Source organism: Merops nubicus, unplaced genomic scaffold (assembly GCF_000691845.1).
Source record: "Merops nubicus isolate BGI_N331 unplaced genomic scaffold, ASM69184v1 scaffold17321, whole genome shotgun sequence".
NCBI classification, from domain to species: Eukaryota; Metazoa; Chordata; class Aves; order Coraciiformes; family Meropidae; genus Merops; species Merops nubicus.
The window spans coordinates 33,098-53,031 of NW_008587767.1; the positions used below are offsets into that span (position 1 = coordinate 33,098).

The window sequence follows — 19,934 nt, forward strand, 5'->3', positions numbered from 1 at the left end:
TTGGTTTCAGCAAATGCCCAGGGGCTCCATGGCTCTGCCAAACTTCTGACAGCCCTGCAACGTAATCCCAGCTTATAGTGACTCATAAAGAAAAATGACAGGGCTCCCATCTAACAAGCTGCTGCTCTGTCCTCCAGCCAGCCACTGCCAGTGGGGAGCCTGGGCAGTGGGTTCCCTGCGAAGCCCACCCTGCACCTTCCTGCTGCAGCCCTGTCCCATCCCTTGCTGCCCTGAGGGTTTCTGAACCCAGGAAAATGACGAAAAAAATGAGGATGATACCACCCTTAGAAGGATACACTCATCTGCAGTGGGATAGATCATGACTCTGTGGAAGGTCACTTTGCTATGGCTGCATGCATACTGCATTGAAAGCAGAACCAGGATGGAGAGACCCTCCGTGCATGGACAGCCTGGAAATATCAGTGGGCTTACCCCACTGCCAGAGGAGGCCCCGGGGGGCTCATTGCACTCACCCATGTGCCTCATCCTTGCTCTTCTTATCACATGCAAATTCCTCTTCCAAATCTCTGGGAGCTCTGCAGTATGCACCAAACCTGTTGCCTGCTGTGCTGCAGTGCTAACAGGTTTTTTCTGTGTCCTCTAGAGTAAACACAGAGAGAATTTGCTCCCCTTTTCTCCCCTTCCAGCAATTCACCTGTTGAGATGCAAACCTGCAGAATGAAAGTATGAAAACTACTTCACACTGGTGCTCAAATGACAGAGCAAGCTGGGTATCAGCGCAGCTGGACTAAAGGGTTTCTCCTTATCCAGATGATGTGCCTGCTGGGTAACCCCTTGGAAGCCTGTTCAGCCGTTACCTGTGCCCCTCTCTGGGACACAGCAGAGTGGATTCACTGCATTCCTCAAGATCAGTTTGTTAATGGAAATATTTGGCTTAATTAACTGACATAATGACAATTCTGCAGGTTGTTGGAGACAGGAATGATGCAGAGTGTGCTCAGAGTTGGATGAAGTTTAAGTAGACTCAGGGTCCTATTTCCAGAGAAAATACCAGTTTCTCTGCCACATGTTATTTCTAGTTTATGAAGTATGGATTTTTTTTCTCAGTGGCATGAACTGTTGCACCAGGCACAGGCTTTTCACACCTTGTGCCTTAAACCTTCATGGAAATAACAAGGTGACAGCACTGACTTTTCTCTACCAGCCCAAGGGATCCTTGGGTGGCTTTTGCAGAAAGAGGCATCCAAAGTACCACTGCTTAAAGACAGGTGAGAAAAAAATCTTGGCCCAACAAGAGACCACAGTTGAGCTTTCTTGAGATAAAGGCAAGGGGGATGGGGCAGGCTGTTTTAGTTTTCAGTTCTTTCAGTGCCTGTTTGCTGTGTGTCTTGGAGATCTGCTTGCCAGCATGCTGAGGGTGATGCAGTAGAAAAACTCAATATCACGGGGCAAACAGCACTAAAACAGCTTTCTTTATTTTCCTTTCTGGAGTACACATCTTAGTGACTTGTCTTTCACTTGGATACAGCCCTGCAGGCTTCCAGGTGCCAGCCCTGACACCCAGAAGGTCTATTGGAAAAGAATATTGGATTCAATCCTGGTCTACTTGGGGCAAATCTGAAGGACTTTTGGTGAAGTGGTGAAGATAGTTTGAGCTGACAACAGAGCTGCTAAAGCCATTTTTTTGTTTTATTAATTGGAGCTGTTTGTTTTTGTTTTTGTTTTTTTAACTGTCTTTCATTCTTTTTTTTATTTACTTCTGGTTTAGTCATCTCAGTTCTTACTGCATATTCCCCATTGTTCTCAGAACACCCCATTGTATTAGCTGATGCTACCTTGTAACTCATAAGCAGATATTGTCTCCACTTGTTTCTTGGTATGATGAGATTTAATAATCCCTTCTTACTGATTTTTTACTCCCTTTACACCCTTCCTAAGGAACTTAAAGATGGAAGGGGAACAAAATAGCTTAAGGAAATTAAAAATCAATGCAGGCAGTGCTGGAAGGTCAGAATGGAGCATCATTCTCTGTGATGGCAAGAGAAATTATGTGAGTTCCTCTAATTACAGGTTGGGTTAGACCCCAGGGGCTGGAAATAAGGCATTTTCTCTAATGCCAGGGTCATGCTTGAGCTTTGAATTCTGCTTTCAAGCTCTTGGGTGCCTTATTCTGTTCACTCAGTGTCCTCAGATTTCAAAAGAGGGTTTGGCACCTTAGTAAGGGCTGCGGGTGGGCTAACCCCCCCCAGATACTGAGCCACAAAAATGCCCAGAGACACAGGAGTCTGGTGGCCACGATACCTAAGCAGGAGGGGGCTTGGCAATGTCAGTCTGCAGCTCAACCCTTTCCTAACCGTTTTGCCTCCTGTTTTGTCCTTGACCAGCTGTACAACGGGACCCTGAAGCGGGATGTGGAGAGCAGACGCTACAGCTCGTACAGCCAGATGGAGGGCTGGGGCAGCAAGCACTACAGCAAGGCTGTCTGCAGCCCCGCCAGGGCCAGCAGCGACTACTGCTTTGTGCAGAACATCAAGAGCAGCCGGAGCGAGCCTGACCTCTACTGCGAACCGCCCCGGGGCACGCTGAGGAAGAGTCAGGTGGGGGGCCGGGCAGAGCACAAGGCAACCTTGAACCGCCACAGCATCTACAGCAGCTGTAGCACCCAGCAAGGAACTACCAGGACGAGCAAAAAAATGCCAGCACGGGCCCTCTCCTGCCCCTCAAGCAACAAGCCTGATGTGGTCTACGCCCAGCCCGTGATGAGCTGCAAGCAGGACACGGTTTATGGCCAGGCTCAGTCCAGCTCCAAGTAAGTCTGCTGCAGGTGGCTAAATCTGAGTGAACACAGACATGTGCTGCATAGGTCTGTCCATCAGGGCTAGTCGCCTTGAGCTGCTCTATAGGCACTGGAGATCTGCTCACCAGTGCACATTGCACTTAATCACATCCTGCAGTAAAATCTAAAGTGGGTCAGATGAGTCACACTCTTTGACAGTTTATTTCTTTCCATGGGCTATGGAGAGAAACCAATATGCATGGCTCAGTGGATGTACCTGTGTGATGTTGGGCTAGATGATCTCCTAGTCTCTGTGGTGGTATTACCTGACAGCTCCTTTGCAAGATGAGGGTGGGGAAATGAAGAGCAGAAAGCCTGTGGTGCAGTTCATGTGCCTCTCCTGGCTGTCACACTGCTGTGGTTCAACAGTAAAGAAAACTAAAGAATCAACTGACTGTGAAGGAGTTGGTTCCTGAGGGCCTGACTCAGAGCAGAGCTGAGAATCTGCTGAGTGATCATATTAGACCCTCTATCCTTCCACCCAGGTCTTGTTTCATTGCCCCAGAAGGTCTGATTTGGGTCCCAGAAAAAAAATTAATCAGAAATTAAAATAAATAGCCTAATGGGAATAACTTACCTAGCCAGGAGAGAGGAGGGAATGGAAGCTATTCAATTCCTTCCTGTCCAAAGCACCCACTCCCATCAGGGTTAGGAATTATGCAAGAGCAGAGGATGGTTGTTCGTGTCTCAGTGAGCATCAGGTCCCTTCTTGTCAATGTTGCCTACAACAACAAGGGATGTAAAACACACCCGTGAGCTCAGACACCCCCAAGCTGACAGATCTGTGCAACGCAGCAGAGCTCTCACTAAGGAAAACAAAACAAACTAATGTTTCTTTGGCGGAGTTGCAGTGATGTTGGTTCAGAGCTGTCCTGGTGCTGATGGCTGTGCTGCCTCTGGGACAGATGTACCAGCCATATTCTGCCATAGCCTTGAAGAGATTTGGGCTGCACAAACCATAGCCCTGGAAGACTGTGGTTTGCATGTTTTGAACTGCAAAAATATTGCACTTCAAGGCTGCAGTGTTTTATTTGGCTGGAGAAGGAGCATCTGCACTGCTGTTGCTGCATGACTGTCATACGGGGCCTGCTCTGTATGAAGTTATCACAACCCTAGGCTGATGTGACAGCTTGTCACACAAGAAGGTCACAAGCTCATTTCTGGCAGTCCCTGATCCAAAACAGAATTTGCACACTGCAGCATAATTGTCAGACTAATTAACAGGGCTCATAGCCTTTGTTGTAACTTGCACCAAAGGCCTGAGATTTTTCTGTCATTGACTGAAGGCATGATGCAGATACTGAGAAAATCCTCCCTCACAGTCAGCAGTGTGAGCCAACTCATGCCCTTTTCCACATCAGAATGTTGATTTCCAGATTCCTCTGGCTAATTATCTGCTCAGCCACCTTCATTTTGTGTTGAGTAGGAGATGTGTCTCCCAAAGCGTGTATGCCAATAAATGTCACTCGCCTGTTAGCACGTTGTCATGAAACCTTAGCTTCTGTGTGTCCAGTTACTTCATGTTCAACACATGCAAGATTAGCCCTGGCCAACTAGCAGTGCTGATGGCATTGGCTTATTACTTCCAGAAGCTTTGTAATTCCTCTGGAATAGGAAACAGAGACATTACACAAAGTGGAAGCAACTTGTTCTAGGGAATTTCTGACCAAAGAGCGTAGAAGTGCAGTGGGATGGATGGCAGAATGTTTGAACACAGGACTTCAAATGGCTTCTGCCTAAGGAAAATACTGCTTTTGAGAAGCTAGTCCAAGGCAGGCCCTCTCCAAAGTAAGCCCTGCTCTTCACTGTACAACACTCATGGCTGCAGACTTGGTCTTTGCTTTGGAGAGGTCATTTGAAGAGTAATGGCATTTTCTGAAGAGAAGATCTGCTGTTGTGAGAGGAATAGTCTCCAGCACTAGTTGCCCTTTGGTTAGGGAGTGGCTCCATTTATACACTTCTCCTGGCTTGGGGCATGGCTCATCTGGCAGAACTGGTTCTGATGTCTTCAAGTCATAGGCACAACTGGGGCTGTGTCCTCTGAGTAAATCTGATTTGGCTGGGGCACCCCCCCTGATTCACGTGTACCTCACTGCAGGACTAGTTTGGGGGCAGTTTGTGTGAGCACTTCTGCTCTTGACTCAGAGGAGATGAGGTTGGCAACAGTTGTCCCTAAAGTTTCAGGAACATACTAAGCAATTGTCCTCTTTGAAAAAGTGACTGATTTGGAAGGCCATTAGCCCTTGTAAATATCTGGTAGGTCACTGTTAGCCTTGGTCTGCAGTGTGCTTTTGTGGGGAAGGGACCTTCAGAGATGAGTTAGGACCGTGTCTGGTCTCTCTTTGCTGTGTAGGACGATTTCGGGTAGGGAGGATCCTGCACTTGGAAAGCTCAGTCTTCATTTGGGTAGCCCCATCTTTGAGTAGGGAGAGTTTTGCTTGTAGGCATCCCATTATTAACCTCCACATGCAGGAAGAGGGCTCAGCTGGGTAATAGCTGCTTGTAGTTCCCTCTTTGGAGCTCTGTTCCTCCTATTCTAGTAGTTTTTCAGGAAGAGTTTTTGGGCTTTGTAACAAGGATAATTTTGTGCTTGGTTTTTATGCTGCAAATCTCTTGTGTGGGTGGATATCTTGTCTGCAGGTTACCAAACTGTCTCCATGAACAAGAGAAGGACTAGGTAGTTCCCATGCCCTCAGATGTGATCGAGTGGGGTGTTCTCCATTGCTGTGAGGGTGATTACAGTGGGACCTGCAATCCACTGGGTCTGTCTGTGATAGGAAACTGTGCTGTAATGCAGTGACTGGGGAGTGGCAGTTCAGGTGTCCTGTGCTGTGGATCTGACCTCCATAGGTGCTGTGAAATGAAAAGGGAGTCGTTGGATGTTCTTAGGTAGTGAAAGTGGCATGTAGGTATCAAAATACTGTGTATGCAAGAACTGTCAAGCTGTCTGTACTGGTCAGTCCCTCTGCGTTTGGTCACAGTTATTTGATTTTGGGAACTATTCTTGATTGTGTGATTGCTTCCATTTTTTGATCTGATTTTGGCTGTGTAAGACATGGAAGAGCTGTCTGATAACAATATCTCAAAAGAGTTCTTCCTTTTACAAAAGCGACTCTGGTTCATGAAAACACCTTTACTCCACCTAGCTAATGAGTAGTTTAATACCTGAATTATTTTGAGGAAAAAACTTTATTATTCTATGAGAAACTAAACCATGATGTAGGGTTTTACCCCCTTCATAGTGTTTGCTATAGTGATGAAATTTGATTTTTTCACTGTTTCTTCAGATCAGGAGGTTAAGCAGTACTAACTTGCTTTGAGAAACCTCCTCCTGAAGTATATTCTCTTCCACCACCTCTGTCTTTATAATCCTGCCTCAGTGAGAAGAAAGGGACCTTCTGATGTCCCCTTCTGATGTCTCTGTAACCACTTAGGGGCTTAAGCTTTCGTAAGCATTGTGTCATCTTTGAAATAACATTTCCAAGTTCAGTATATCTCTCCTGGGCTCAGGAGTTCATGGTTTATTTTGGTGGCTCCAGCCCAAAGGCAGTTCTCAATGAGCAGCACTCACATTTTGCCACAATACAACTTTCTGGAGTGAGTCCTTGACAGAGCTGGAGGAAGTCTTCTTGGTGTCTAGGCCTCCCTTTTCTTCCCAGAAACCTTCTTTTTGGCATCTCATGACATGCCGCAGGTCTGCAGCCTTTCATCCTGGAAGCAGCTGCTGAAGACTATGCATATTTGCCTGCTTTGAACCATTTTCTCTGATGAGTGGTACTTGGAACGTGCTCCAAGTGACAGTGTGTCATCTCGAGGTAGCCAGCTTTTAGCTAAATAACGTGTTGCAATTCAGCTCAGTCAGGAAAAATGTTTCTACATCCTCTTTGGTCATCAGATAGTGATAACAAGAAGCAGTGAATAAAGGATGTGATCTCTAGTGCATCCTGGAAATTTTGTTTCTCTGTCTTCCTCCAGCTGGAACTTGAGGTACATAAAAACTGTGGCTACCACCGTTGCGTGTAGTGCTTCAGATACCACGTGGACATGGGTCTGAGAGCCCAGGGCCAGGCTGGGTCCTGATACGTGGTGGTTGTGTCTCTAGTCTGTGCAGTACTCAGCTGGTTGTGTGTATGTAACCTCTTCAGCAGATGCCTGTGCCGGAGCTGGGTGCCCCGGTTGCTCTTGCAGAGATGCAGCCAGTGGCCAGTAGAGCTGGAAGCTGAGGTAGGTCAGTGAGTTAGCCCCCGACAAAGTCAGAGCCTCTTGGCTGACTTCAGGGGGAACCCAGGTGTCTGTGCTGGAGGTGTAGTGAGAGCCCAGACTAATCCCACCCCTTGTGAAGGATTCAGGGGTTCTCATTTGTGAAGATGAAGAGGCAAGCTGAGGTGTCTGCAGACATTCCCCAGCTTGAGGGCTGCTGATACCGATCAGGAGCCGTTAATAGACACCTACAGTGTGCCTTGTCTTCCATAATACCACATGCACCTTTGGCCTCATTTTAAGATGTGGATGTATTTCCCCTTTGGTGTTCTCTGTATATGGGAGAAGAGACTAAAACACCTCATTAGAGATCATGTGAAAGCAAGGGTCTCTCAAGGCACCTGGAAATATGTAGTATCTTGGTGCCAATCTGTTAAAGGCCTTGAATACCCTGTAAAGGCTGTTACAGAGGAGGCAGTAAAGGCTGGGGCAGCCCTTTGGATTTTCCATATGGTCATATTTGTGTATGGTGACACCGACTTGGCCCCAGCTGAGCTGCAGAGCCTCTGTAAGCTGTGGATGAAGTTCATGGACAGTAAGTGTGTGTCCTGTGATCATTCATTCCTACACAGGAGCTCAGGCTCTCTGGAAAAAAAACATGCAAAAGTTATTGAAAGAGTCAGAAAAGGTGTTTTCTGATAGAAATCTTGTCTTTGTGGATAAATAAAGTTGACCAATAGCAAAACATAAATTCTCCAGAGCTGTGCCTTCTCTGAAAGCAGAACCAAGAAAGGCACCTTCATTTTGGTTTGTTGTTATTTGGGATCAACTTCCCCTAAAAATGACTGTTTCCCAGTGCTGGCTCTTTGCAGTGTGAATGTCTGCACTGTGCATGGGCATCCAAAGCAATTGCTGCGGAGCTGTGTGTGATGCTGTCCTGGCAAGGTCCATATCACTGTGTATGATGAGGATCCCCTTCTCCATGGCTCTCTCAATCTGTGCCCATCTTCCGTGGTATCTATCCACCAAGAAAAGCCTGAGGGGAAGCTGCAGCTGAGCTTTCAGTGGCATCAAATCCTTGATGCCATATCTGAAAGGTGGACATGGCTCCTTGGTGTGGAGCGTGGCTCTTGGGTCTGTGCCAGTGTGGCCTGACTGTGGAAGGCTTGGATGTGCCGTGCACTCTGTTTTAGTGTCTCCACTCTGATTTTTTAATGAACCATGGAATCTGTTAGAGTTTTCTGGCTTCTTCCTCTCCTGGGACTTGTAGCCCTAGCAACCATGAGGGAGACTTAGCAAAACCTTAATGCAAACCTATCTGCTAATACTGTTATAGGTCTGATGGACAGCCCTGACCCTAAAACTTGACAGATTTATTAGAAAAGATTGCACTATAAAGTAAAATTACTGAACATAACTAGTTCACTTCTAACTCAAACCAGGACATAGACAAAGTGGACAAAAGGCATTAGTATCAAATGAGGGAATTGTTTTTTCTGTGGTACTGAACTTTTCAATATTTTCCTTCCACTCCTAAATCTCATCCTCTAATTTGTCTCCTGTTGAATCATTTCTAATTGAGAAATCCCTGTTCTGATTGCTTCTTTCTTGTGGAAGAACCACCACCTTTGGAGTTCTTCCTACCAGGCCCATTGGCCTAGGTTGGCAATGGTCATGGTCCAAGAATTTGTCTTGGAGCAGGCTGTTGCTCTCGTAGTGTAGATTGGGTTAGAAATATCCCTGGCTGGCTGATGAACAATCCCCCATTAGCATGGGCTTTACCAGGGTGGTTATATTCTCATCTAGGAGAAACCACTGCTTCTACTCAGGTGGCATAATTGAGCCCAGCTGTTTACCTTCTGTGGACTTCTCCTGTTGGCGAGCCAGCAGGGGAAATAGAACCTTCCCCATCTTTTCCCACACAGAACTGGACCTGGATGCCTAGTTTTCCCCTGCTGAAGGAGCGCTTGGCCCTCTTATGGAGTGGTTGTGTGGAAAATTGCCTTCCTTGACTAGCCAGAGCAAGTGGACATCCTTTTTTCTCATAAGAAGTCCATCTGATTGACAGGGTTTCTCATGAATATACGTGCTGTATGGCAAGTGACCTAGTATGTTATTAATATGTCTCCCTCCCCACTCTGCCAGCCCAGGCCCAGCTTCTCAAAGGAGAAGTCCCTCTGGTGCTACTTATGCATCAGTGTCTCAGCTCTGTTCTGTGTCTCAGGAGCATGAAAAAGGCTCAGAGAAAATCACTGCGTTTTGGATACATAACAAAGGTTTCTGAGGTTCCACAGTTTCTAGTTTAAACTTCATCTTTCCAGTTTTGTGTTTCTTTGGTGCAAGTGTAATGGAAGTTTCTTGGAGCCAGGTTTTGACAGAGGCTCAGACTGACGAAAACCATATGATGAAGTGATGTTTTATTGTTAGCGTAGAAATAAAAGTGGAATGAGGTTCATCCAGCCTTAGACACTGAACACTTCTGGTCCAATCTGAGTCTGTCATCAATCATTCCAACAGAGGCAGAGGAATCTCCAGAGGGCAGGTCTTCTTGTCATAGGAAGAATGTCTAAGACACAGGCAAGCTGTTCTTTGAAAACACCTATTTCTGTCCGTTGACTATACAGGTCCTTTAATGAGCAATTTCAAGTGGGTGGACCTTTATACCAGTGAGGGTAGGGGAGACAAAACAGTCTTTTATGCTGTCTTCCAAAATCACAGCATAATTGTGGGGTTTTGATATTTTGTGTGAAAATTGCTGTAGAAATGTCAATACCATTCACTGGCCCATGCTGCATGGAGGGAAAACTTTGGATGCTTAAGGGCAAAATATTTTATCTTACTGTAGGCTGCTGGTGATGGTGACCACACTTGAGTGTCCTTTCTAGACCTTCATTCTTATCATTTCTTTGGCACAGTCAAAATGAGTCTGCATATCCTGTGTCTAGAAGAAGCCACCGTAGTAATATTTAATACCTCAAATGCAATAGGTTCATTTAAAGAACTTATTAAAAAAAACTCTGTGCTGTTAGTGTATTGGATTGAATGAAGATGATCAGCCCCTGTATGCAGTCACTCGTTAGCATGTCATGGAGCAAAAGTTGTACAAAAATCAATGTGGTTCCAAGAGGAACTGGTCTCACTGACCTCTGGGTGAAATTCCCCATTGGTCATAAATGGATCCTGTGCAGGGGGTGCCATCGGTCAGGCACAACGATGGCCTAGCTCTCCTGACAAAGCCTCCACACTTTCTGATTTCATTCACCGTTAAAAAAACATTTCCCATTTGTATCCTGTCACTGCTGAAGTAGTAATAACCAAACAGGAGTTTGGGGTTTGACTCTTCTTAGGCCTGAACTTTGAGTGGTCATTTACTGTGCCATAAATCAATGCAGATGCTGCTGCCAAGAGCTGAGATCCTGCTGCAGCCAGGTGCAGGTCCAAAGTCCAAGGATGCTAAGAAGTGATGGTAACATTTACTAGACTAAGCGAATTAACTGGAAACAGATTAAGTTTTGCAGTTCAGAGCCCCTCCATAGAGTCTGGAAATTTGTACTTTTTCCTGATTTTGTGGTTAAAGCATCAAAGATTATGCTAAGTAAGTACAAGCCAAAGAGAGCGGGACCTTCATATTTCTAAACAAGTGATCTAAACAAGTGGACAAATCATCAGGTGTTTGTATTTTTCACAAGGTTTTGGTCCCGCTCTAAGCCAGAAGTTTTCATATCCTTCCTCTGGAGTCTGTAGGCATATGCTTTACTTATAAAAGGAGATGATGACAGTGGCCAATGTTTATGAAGAGCTTGGAGGCCACCAATGTAAACATACCCTGGGATGTCTCGGTGCTATTATTAGTATAATAAACTCAGTATTTGTCCATCCCATCACTCCAGACGGGCCTGTCATCTTTTCCTAAGTGATCTGCTCTTGCCTCCAAAGACCATCAACTGCTCTCACATTTTTGCTTCCGCCACATCTCACATCAAAGGATCACATGCGGCAGGAAAAGTATCTGCCTACTTTAGATTGTTCTAATGACCTGACAGATGGTTTCACTCCTGTCCACTATTTTTTTTTTTACTTGAGTGAATACTGCTTCTCTGTTCGTTAAACCTCCCACTTTAGATGTGATTAGATATCTAGCACCTCAACTGACCTTTTTTTCTGACTCCTTTGTTTCTGGACAGACTGGACCCATAATTTATTAGCTCTAGTGTCCTCCATTGTATTTTTCCACTTTTATCATCTCTTTTTTTATCAGAGAAACACACTAGGGATTCACTGGGTTGTTTATGCAGTGGTGTGATAATATTTTACATTTTGTAATAGATTCCTTCGTAACAATTCCTTGTACTGACGTGGCCCTTTTGGCTGAGCACTCGACCAATGCTGTACCTCTCTTTAACACAGAATATGTGGCGATGAGATAGACGGTGGCACAATGACCATCCAGAAAGCCATACAACTTCTGTGCTCGTCTGATGACAAATACCAGGCCATGGGTGCTTACTACCTCCAGCACACCTGCTTCCAAGATGAGTCTGCCAAGCAAGAGGTGAGCAAAGTCCTTCAGAGCTCTGCTGTCACACTGTGTGTGACGTCACACAGAATGGATGAAACAGGTTTTCATAAGTACTAAAGGTCCATAGGTCCCCTTGATTTTCATGATGGAGCCTTATATCTCACTAGTCACAGTCAGGAATTAATTAAGTAGACTTTTTCAGCTATTGGTGGCCCCTTTCTCTTAACAGCAGTCAGTCAGGATTTTAACACAGGGGAGTAGTTACCAGACAACAGAGGACATTGTGTCCACACTGTCACCATAAGTGCTGTAACACAGACTGGTGACTCTTGGCAATACAGGAGCAGCCATCCAGATGCATTGTCCATTTGTAGATGTAATTGCAGGTAGTTCCACATGAATCTTTTGCTATCTCAGAGCTGCAGTACCAGAGCCCCAAAAAATTGCCCTAAATCCCATGGTGATCTTTGCTGCGCATTGCTTAGTGACATTTCAGCCATCTTCAGCCTTCTAAGCCAGTGGGTTAGCTAACGATCAAATACAAAGATATGTGATCAAGAATAAGTTCTTACAGTGCAGCTTATTTTTATTATGTTCCTACTCTCTGATTACTGCATGTATACCAACGTGCAGCAAAGGAGGCAGGCTCAGGGATGGATCTGCTGCAGCAAGACTTCTCACAAAGGTTTATCCCCACCCTGCTGTGTTTGAAATTATGCAAACATGGATTTATCAAGATGCCATCCTTAAAGAGGTGGCTTCACACTTCCTGGCACAGCAGTGGAGCTGGGCGTGCTGGTGCAGCGTGGGGATGTACCTCTGTGCCCTTGCTGTGGCTGAACCCAGAGTGCAGGTACCCCAGCCCACATTACAGTCACTAATTCTGGGGTGGCCACACCCTTTGTTACCGTTGAAAACACTCTCTGAGCACTGACCTGTCCCATCACTTCCCACAAAGATGTGTCAGAGCAGGTCTGTGAGTCATCCCAGCACACGCATGTTTTCTTTCCTTTCTGAAAGGTGCTCATTCATTTCCCATTGTCAGCAAATCTCCAGCCTGTGGGCTGGCTTGTGCCAGAAAGGGCTCCATGCAGGATCATGTCCCCAGGAGACCTACTACAGAGGACATCCTGCAGCAGGAACCTTAATCATTTTGGAGAGCTCAGCTGGAGGAACTCACTTTCAAGCCTCCCCAGCATGTGTGGTGTCCTGCAGGTCGGGGTTCACACCCCTTTCCAATGCTGCCCCTGTTAAGTGCCCAGTATGGCCCAGTACTGCTTCTGGCTGACCTCAAATGTGTTTATGCTGTACCGTTACCACCCCTCTAAGATCAGCCTGTGATTTCAGGATGCAGATAAAATTATCACATCAACTCATTATATTGCTATCAGTGGCCTCTACAGATAAGCAGAGCAACATTTTCACCTGATGTAAACTGATGGAGGCAGGTGAAAGTTTGTGGAACCAAGGACATTTACACCAGCGAAGGAGTTAGTCCATGGCCATCACTCTTAGATATCCACTTCTAGAGTTTGAGCTCCAGCCTCAAGGCCAGCACCTTGGTGCTCATGACCTATGGTCTGAACCAGACATGCCATCCTCAAGCTGTAGACGTCTTTTTCTGCCAGGTCTGCTTTTCCAGCTCCCCTGAGTATGGGCCACGTTGACTCTCGGGTTGCCATGACAATTCTAGCTGTCCCGGCGATGCTCTGCAGGCCGTGCTGATGGCAGGATGTCTCTCCTGGTGCAGGTCTATCGGCTGGGGGGAATTGCCAAGCTTGTCGAGCTCCTCCGCAGCACAAACCAGAACGTCCAGCGGGCGGCAGCTGGAGCCCTCCGAAATTTGGTCTTCAAGAATCCAACCAACAAGATAGAAACCCGGCGGCAGAACGGGATAAGGGAGTGCGTGAGCCTTCTGCGGAGGACGGGCAACACCGAAATTCAGAAGCAGCTGACAGGTACACGGCAGACTGCTCAGCCTTCAGCAGGGACCACGCTCCTCCCTGCCTGTGGCCTGTGTTTCTCCAGCACAGAAAGGCCCAGTAGCCATGGTGCTGTCACACCACAAATAGGATGTTTAATGCTCCTGTCACACCAAATGGCAATCTAAAAGAGAAGGCAGAGGACAATCCTGGCCCTCCAATGGCATAGAATCATAGAACTGCTTAAGTTGGAAGGGACCCTAGAGATCATCTAATCCAACCTCCCTGCCTTGGAATTGCTGTCAATCCCAGTAGGGCTGGGCAGGTTATCACACTGGTGTCTCACCCTTTTCTTGAAGGACTGACATGAGTTTGTTGATGCTGGTCACCCTCAGGTGTGACTGAGGTCTTGTGTGCAAGCCTTTACAAAGCCTTTACAAGCCTCCCTGCCATGGGCAGGGACATCTCTCAACTAGAGTAGGCTGCTCACGGCCTCATCCAACCTGGCCTTAAACACTCCAGGGAGAGGCATCCACGACCTCTCTGGACAGTTTATCCCAGAGTCTCACCACCCTCACACTGAAGAACTTCTTCCTAAGATCTAGTCTAAACCTACTCTCCTTCAGTTTCAAACCAGTTCCCCTTGTCCTCTCACTGGACACTCTTGGGAAAAGTCCCTCTCCAGCCTTCCTGTAGGTTCTCTTCACGTACAGGAAGACAGCTGTGAGGTCCCCTCGGGGTCTCCTCTTCTCCAGGCTGCACAATCCCAGTGCCCTCAGGCTATCCTCATAAGTGTTCCTCACATCATACATGCCCACGGGAGAAGTACCTGTCCCAGGTTTGCCCCCGCAGCTGTGGTCACCCTGCCATTCCCATGCCTTCCTGCACGCCTGGTCCCCATCTGTTCCTGGGAAAGGCCTTGAAGTTTGGGACTGGAACTGCTGGCAATCCAGTATGGTTGGGCCGGTTATCTCACTGGTGTCTCACCCTTTTCTTGAAGGATCCACATGTGTTTGTTGATGCAGCTGTGACTGAGGTCTTGTGTGCAAGCCTTTACAAATCCCTGGAGAGATGCCTTCCCCCTGCAACCTAATGGCAATACACACCAACCATGAGAGGAGGGAGGGTGCTTAGACGCCCACCTCCACATGACACCATGCTCCTGGTGCCCACCCTGCCTTTCTCCCATAAGGATGGATAGGGTTTAGGACAGACACTGCACCTTCAGTTCAAAGAAGGACTTAGGTGCTGGAATTCATTTTGACCTAAAGAAAGTTTCTAATGCCTGGTGACCCTCTGCTTGAGCTTGTCTCCCACCTCCATTCTAGGACTTCTTTGGAACCTCTCCTCCACTGATGAATTAAAAGAAGAGTTGATACAGGAGGCCCTTCCAGTCTTGACAGACTGTGTTATCATCCCGTTCTCGGGCTGGTCTGATGGCAGCTGCAACAGGACACGAGAAATTATTGACCCAGAAGTATTCTTCAATGCTACAGGGTGTTTGAGGTGAGTCATCAAGACTTACTGTAGCTTTTGCCTCTTGAAAAAAGCTGAAAGTGTCTAAATCCTCTTAAAATAAGCTAAAGACACACTCACTGTAATGTGTTTATATAAGACTCTTCTTCAGAAAGTTTCTTAAGAGAATATGCAGAAAAAGTTATGTGTAAAATATTTTCCTTAGTACTTTTTTTGTTTAAAGAAGAAAAAAGAAAAAACAATGTTTTGTTCTTGCTAAGTCTCTGATCAAAAAAATGTAAGTTGTTTTGTCAGGGGAGAGGTACAATACTGAAACTTGAGTGTTCAGCTAAGACCGGGAAACTTGACATCTTTTGTCCTCGGATTTTTGAGGCTTCCAGAGAAAATTTCAGTTGCTAGAAAACAAACTGGTTTGGGTTTTAAGTGACAAAAAGATAATTTGCTACGTGGAGAAAACAAGCATCTTCCCACTGATTTTAATAACTGGTTTACTCCAGAGCAGAACCATCGCCCTGGACTTTTCCTGGCTCATTTCATCAAGCGGGTCAGCTACAAAACAGAGGGTGCAGACTGAGCCCAGAGTAGTTTATTTTTTTACAGGAAAGACAGAGCCCTTTTGTAGAGGATCTTTGCCCTGACTTGCTGCTTCTCCTACCACCCTCCTCCACTTGGATGCGAGCAACTTGTCTCACTGGGAACAAGGTCGGGGGGGAGGGAATATACCATGTATAATTAGGTACTTTCATCAACCGAAGCTCTCCCTGAGGGAGCAAGGTACTGAACACACCCTTACCAGACATGCAGCTGGTAGGAGCTGTGTCTGCTTATGAAACGAAATGGATGAATACGGCAGGGGCCTTCTGAGACATGATCCTATCATCTTCTGTGGCTGGGAACTGTGTCTGACAGACAGCAAGCTCTGCTCCCTACCTTGTCTTGGAAGGCACCTTCCCCATGCAGTTGCACGTTGGGGTGTGTGGTGTACGTTGCGTGTGAGGTGCACCACTTTTAAGAACACTTCAAGCCACAGGTGCCACAAAATATCACATCAATATAAGAGAAAGAGTATAAAAGAGCTGATAAAAGGAGCTCTCTATGGAATTTATTCAAGGCAGGCTCTGTCTGCTTAGACTTATCACAGTCCCTGTCAGTAATATCCAGTGCCCTCAGTGAAGACTGCCAGACGCAGGTCAGTGAGGGAGCTCGAAAGCCTTGGGGGAGCAGGACTGGGGAGCAAGTCAAGTGAGGAAAGCAGGGTGGTTGGGTCCAGAGCCCCTAGTCCGAGGGATGAGCCAGGATTGCTCTGACTCACTGCCCTGTCACATCATAATGCAGACATGAGAACCAACCTTGGGTTTGCCCTGGGCTTGAGCCATTGCTGCTCAAGCATTTCTGGATTGCAGATGAATTCATGTTAATGAGCGGGCTGCAAATCACAGTGAACATCAAATCCAGTTCTGGAACGCCTGGAGTGAATGTCTCACAACGACTGCCAGCCTCTGTTTTTCATTTGCAAGCTACAAGACAATAAAACAGGGAAGAAAACAAAAAGAAAAAAAAAACCAAAAACCAACAACAACAACAAAAAAATTTCCTGTTACTGGGAAAGCTCCCCCGTCCTGGCAGCAACCAGTGCTCAGGAATACATTACAACATTACAAACTGGTCAGTCCCTCTGGTCAGAGTGGTTGCTGCTCTCCAGTACCTCTGCCCTCGTTTCCCATGCAGGTGCTGCTGCTGAGCACAGCCCCACGCTCACAGCCACATGCACCCTCCTGATCTTCACAATAACCCCAGACGGTCTTTACTGAGTCTTCTCTTTGGAAACCCCTCCAAGGAGGTGATGAATCTGTGTAATGTCACAGATATAACCTATCCATTGAAGGATATCTTCCATGCAGAACCCCTTAACAGGACATTTTCCTCGATTAAATCAATCCTAAAGAGCAAAAAGAGAGCTATACACCACTGCACTGCTACTGAAGGCCTCTAAAATGAGAGCAGTACACCAGCCTTGCTACACCTCCCAAAATACCTTGAAATTCAGTTACAGTCATAGCCAGAACAGAACCCATAGAGACTAGTAATTGAACTGAACGAATTCTCTCTCCCTCTCCCCTGACATGCTCTGCGATGGCTTTCTTCAGAAACTTGAGTTCTGCAGATATGGGGCGCCAGACCATGAGGAATTACCCCGGCCTGATCGACTCCGTCATGACTTACGCCCAGAACTGCGTGGCCTCTAACCGGCCGGACGATAAGGTAGCAGCTGCTCACCCCGAGCTGTTTGCTAGGGTTCAGCCCCATGCTTAATAACTGAAACTTTGAGGATATCTCTAAATCCCTTTTGAACAAACACATGGGGGTACCGGACTTTTGTGTCCGCTCTTGTCCTTCCAAATCCCAGTACAATCTATTGCAGATTGCAAGTCCTCTGTGCTCTGGGCCTGAAGCAGGGTCCAATTACAATCTACAATTTCCCTTTACTAAACACAGAGACATAGCAAAATATTTTGGCCCCTGAGCTCCCCATATGCTTTCCTCCCTTCCCCTCCCACTTTGGGATCCTTCCAGCATCTTGACCTTCATCTCTTGTGCTTCCTACCACCATGTCTCTTCAACCTGCAGTACTCGAGTACATACACACCACATTGGCATCACATCCAGCAAGAAGTCAGGAGCTTCTTTTTGCCAGTCCCCTAACTATGACTGTGATTTCTGTGTGATTCACTTACCTTGCACAAAATGGTTTCCATAGGCACATTTTCAGGTGTTCAACACCTGCTCTACTAGACAGATGCCCTAAACTCCTCAGTGCCCTGAAAAGTACCAAAAATATCTCAAATGAGCTCAGGATTGAGCAAAACCTCTTTTGGGAATGTCTTTTGCAGCTTTTGCACAAAGTTTGCAGTTTCAGCAGCACATACTCAACACAGTTCTTTGGAAGTGTAACCACATGTTTTGGTGTTGGTTACAGCTGTCGAGTGAAAATTCATTACATCGGGCACTCTGACATCCAGGTAAAGGAGGCTTAAAATCCTGTCTTTGGTAAAAAGTCTCCCCTAATCTGTAGCTGTGACTTGGATAAAGCCACTGAAAGTAGGCTATGGCAAGAGGAAGACTTTCAAAACCTGGCATTTTGTGATGGGCAGTTTGATATAATCACCCTCTGCACTTTCTTTTCCTGTTGAACAACTTGTCTGTGGCAGTGGGACCTGACAAGGTTCACTGGATCTGTCAGCTCAGAGATCCACACTATAGCATTTGGGCTATGTGGCCTTTGTTCATGTCTCCTCTACATCCTTCTTCCTTCCCATGCACTGCTGCCTTAAGCAGGGTCAGAAGCTTGTGTAGTATAACTGCTAAAAGAGCTGATTATGGCCTGGTAAATGTCCTCGCTGTAGCTATAGCAGGTGCTGCTCCATATTTTCCTGCCTAATACGATGCCTGCTTTTTTATTCTGGGGGTGATTTCAGTCTGTGGAGAATTGCATCTGCATCCTGCACAACCTCTCTTACCGCCTGGATGCTGAAGTTCCCAACAAATATACACAGCTCAACCACATGGCCCGGAGTGTTTATATGGACAAAACTCTCACAGGCTGTTTCAACAGCAGGAGTGGCAAAATGGAGGTAAGATGTGCCAGAGAGGGCTTGGGAATGTGATATGTAGCCCCAGGCAGGGGCTGCAAGGGAAGAGCAGGATCTGAGCTTCCAGTTTCTCATGTCTTTGTAGAACGATGAGTATGGTGTTCCTCTTCCTGAGGAGGACTTTAAACCCAAAGGACCTAGCTGGCTTTACCACTCTGATGCCATCCGCACCTACCTGTCTCTTATGGATCAGAGCAAAAAGGATGCCACCCTGGAAGCTTGTGCTGGAGCTCTGCAGAACCTCACTGCAAGCCGAGGACTGGTAAGTTCTCCTCTCTCTTCTGCACACATAACGAGTAATTCTGATTCACAGTAATCAGAAGGAAAAAATGTCCTTGTTAAACCTCAGGGCCCTATTGCAGATCTTCTCACAGTGGATGCTCCACCTGAGGTGTTTATTAATGCCAAAAATTGGGTCTTATGGAGAGGCTATACTCAACATCCCAAGGTTCTATCCCAGATCTGCACACTGGGTTTCCATGTTTCCCAAGGCTGCTGGTCATAACACCAGCATCTCCTGATACTAACACCCTCCCCCTCGGACAGCAGGGAGGAAGTGCCCAGATGTGCACATGTGGACAGATGTCATTAGAGGAGACAGAAGGATGTGCCTGCGCCACTGCCTGTGTGTGTTCTTTAAGTGGGAGGCGGCTCTAATAACAGGGTTGGTTGTGCTGTGGATTGTGGCCTGTCCTCCCATCTCAGCTGCCTGTAAAATAGGTCTGGCAGATGTCCTAAGCTGTAGGTACGGCAGCGTGGAGGTGACACGGGCTGCGTGACGCCGTGGGTATTGCGGGATCTGGGGCACGGCAGGGGCCACGTCACGACAGCAGCTCTGCCTTGCCCAGTGTTGCTGCCACGGGCAGGTCCTTGCAGGCTGCGTTCACGTGGACAAACCTTGACTTGTCTGTTTGTGTCGAACTTCATCAATTCCAATTTAAATAAGATGGCTAGGGAGATAAGGAGATAATTATTCCATGCGCAGGAGCGGCGTGTCACATGTGCCAAGCGTTCCACCCAGAAACACGGAGTGACTCACAAAAGGATTCTTCACGGCCAGCACAGCAGTGAGCTGCCAGCTCTGAGCTGGGAGGTTTTGTTACAGGTCTTTCAATGTGAAATACTTTGGGAACATTTTTTTTTTTTCCATTTCAGCTAAGCAGGGCACTAACAACAAGGTGGCGAAGGATGTCACAGTGTGGGTAGAGCTGATGGGAGCAATGGGGCTGAAGCCATGTGCTCCGTGGAAATTAAAAGCACGTCAGCAGTCAACATCATTACACAGGAATGTCTTTTGGGTGGGGGGAGGGGGGGTGGGAGGGAAGTAAACAAACAGCTCAGATGGTGTTGAAGCAATTTAATTCAGCCTT

General features: G+C 46.8%; 1 protein-coding gene across 1 annotated transcript in view; it reads left to right on the forward strand.

Moving 5' to 3' along the window:
* The window catches only part of PKP1 (plakophilin 1), a 33,451-nt gene extending 14,571 nt beyond the window's left edge, over positions 1-18,880 (forward strand). The window contains exons 3-9 of the mRNA XM_008949059.1: positions 2,346-2,770; positions 11,405-11,549; positions 13,267-13,474; positions 14,767-14,944; positions 17,062-17,176; positions 18,391-18,546; positions 18,650-18,880. Of these exons, the coding sequence (XP_008947307.1) occupies positions 2,346-2,770; positions 11,405-11,549; positions 13,267-13,474; positions 14,767-14,944; positions 17,062-17,176; positions 18,391-18,546; positions 18,650-18,880 (1,458 nt within the window). The remainder of the gene's footprint in view (positions 1-2,345; positions 2,771-11,404; positions 11,550-13,266; positions 13,475-14,766; positions 14,945-17,061; positions 17,177-18,390; positions 18,547-18,649) is intronic.
* Positions 18,881-19,934: the final 1,054 nt, after the last annotated feature.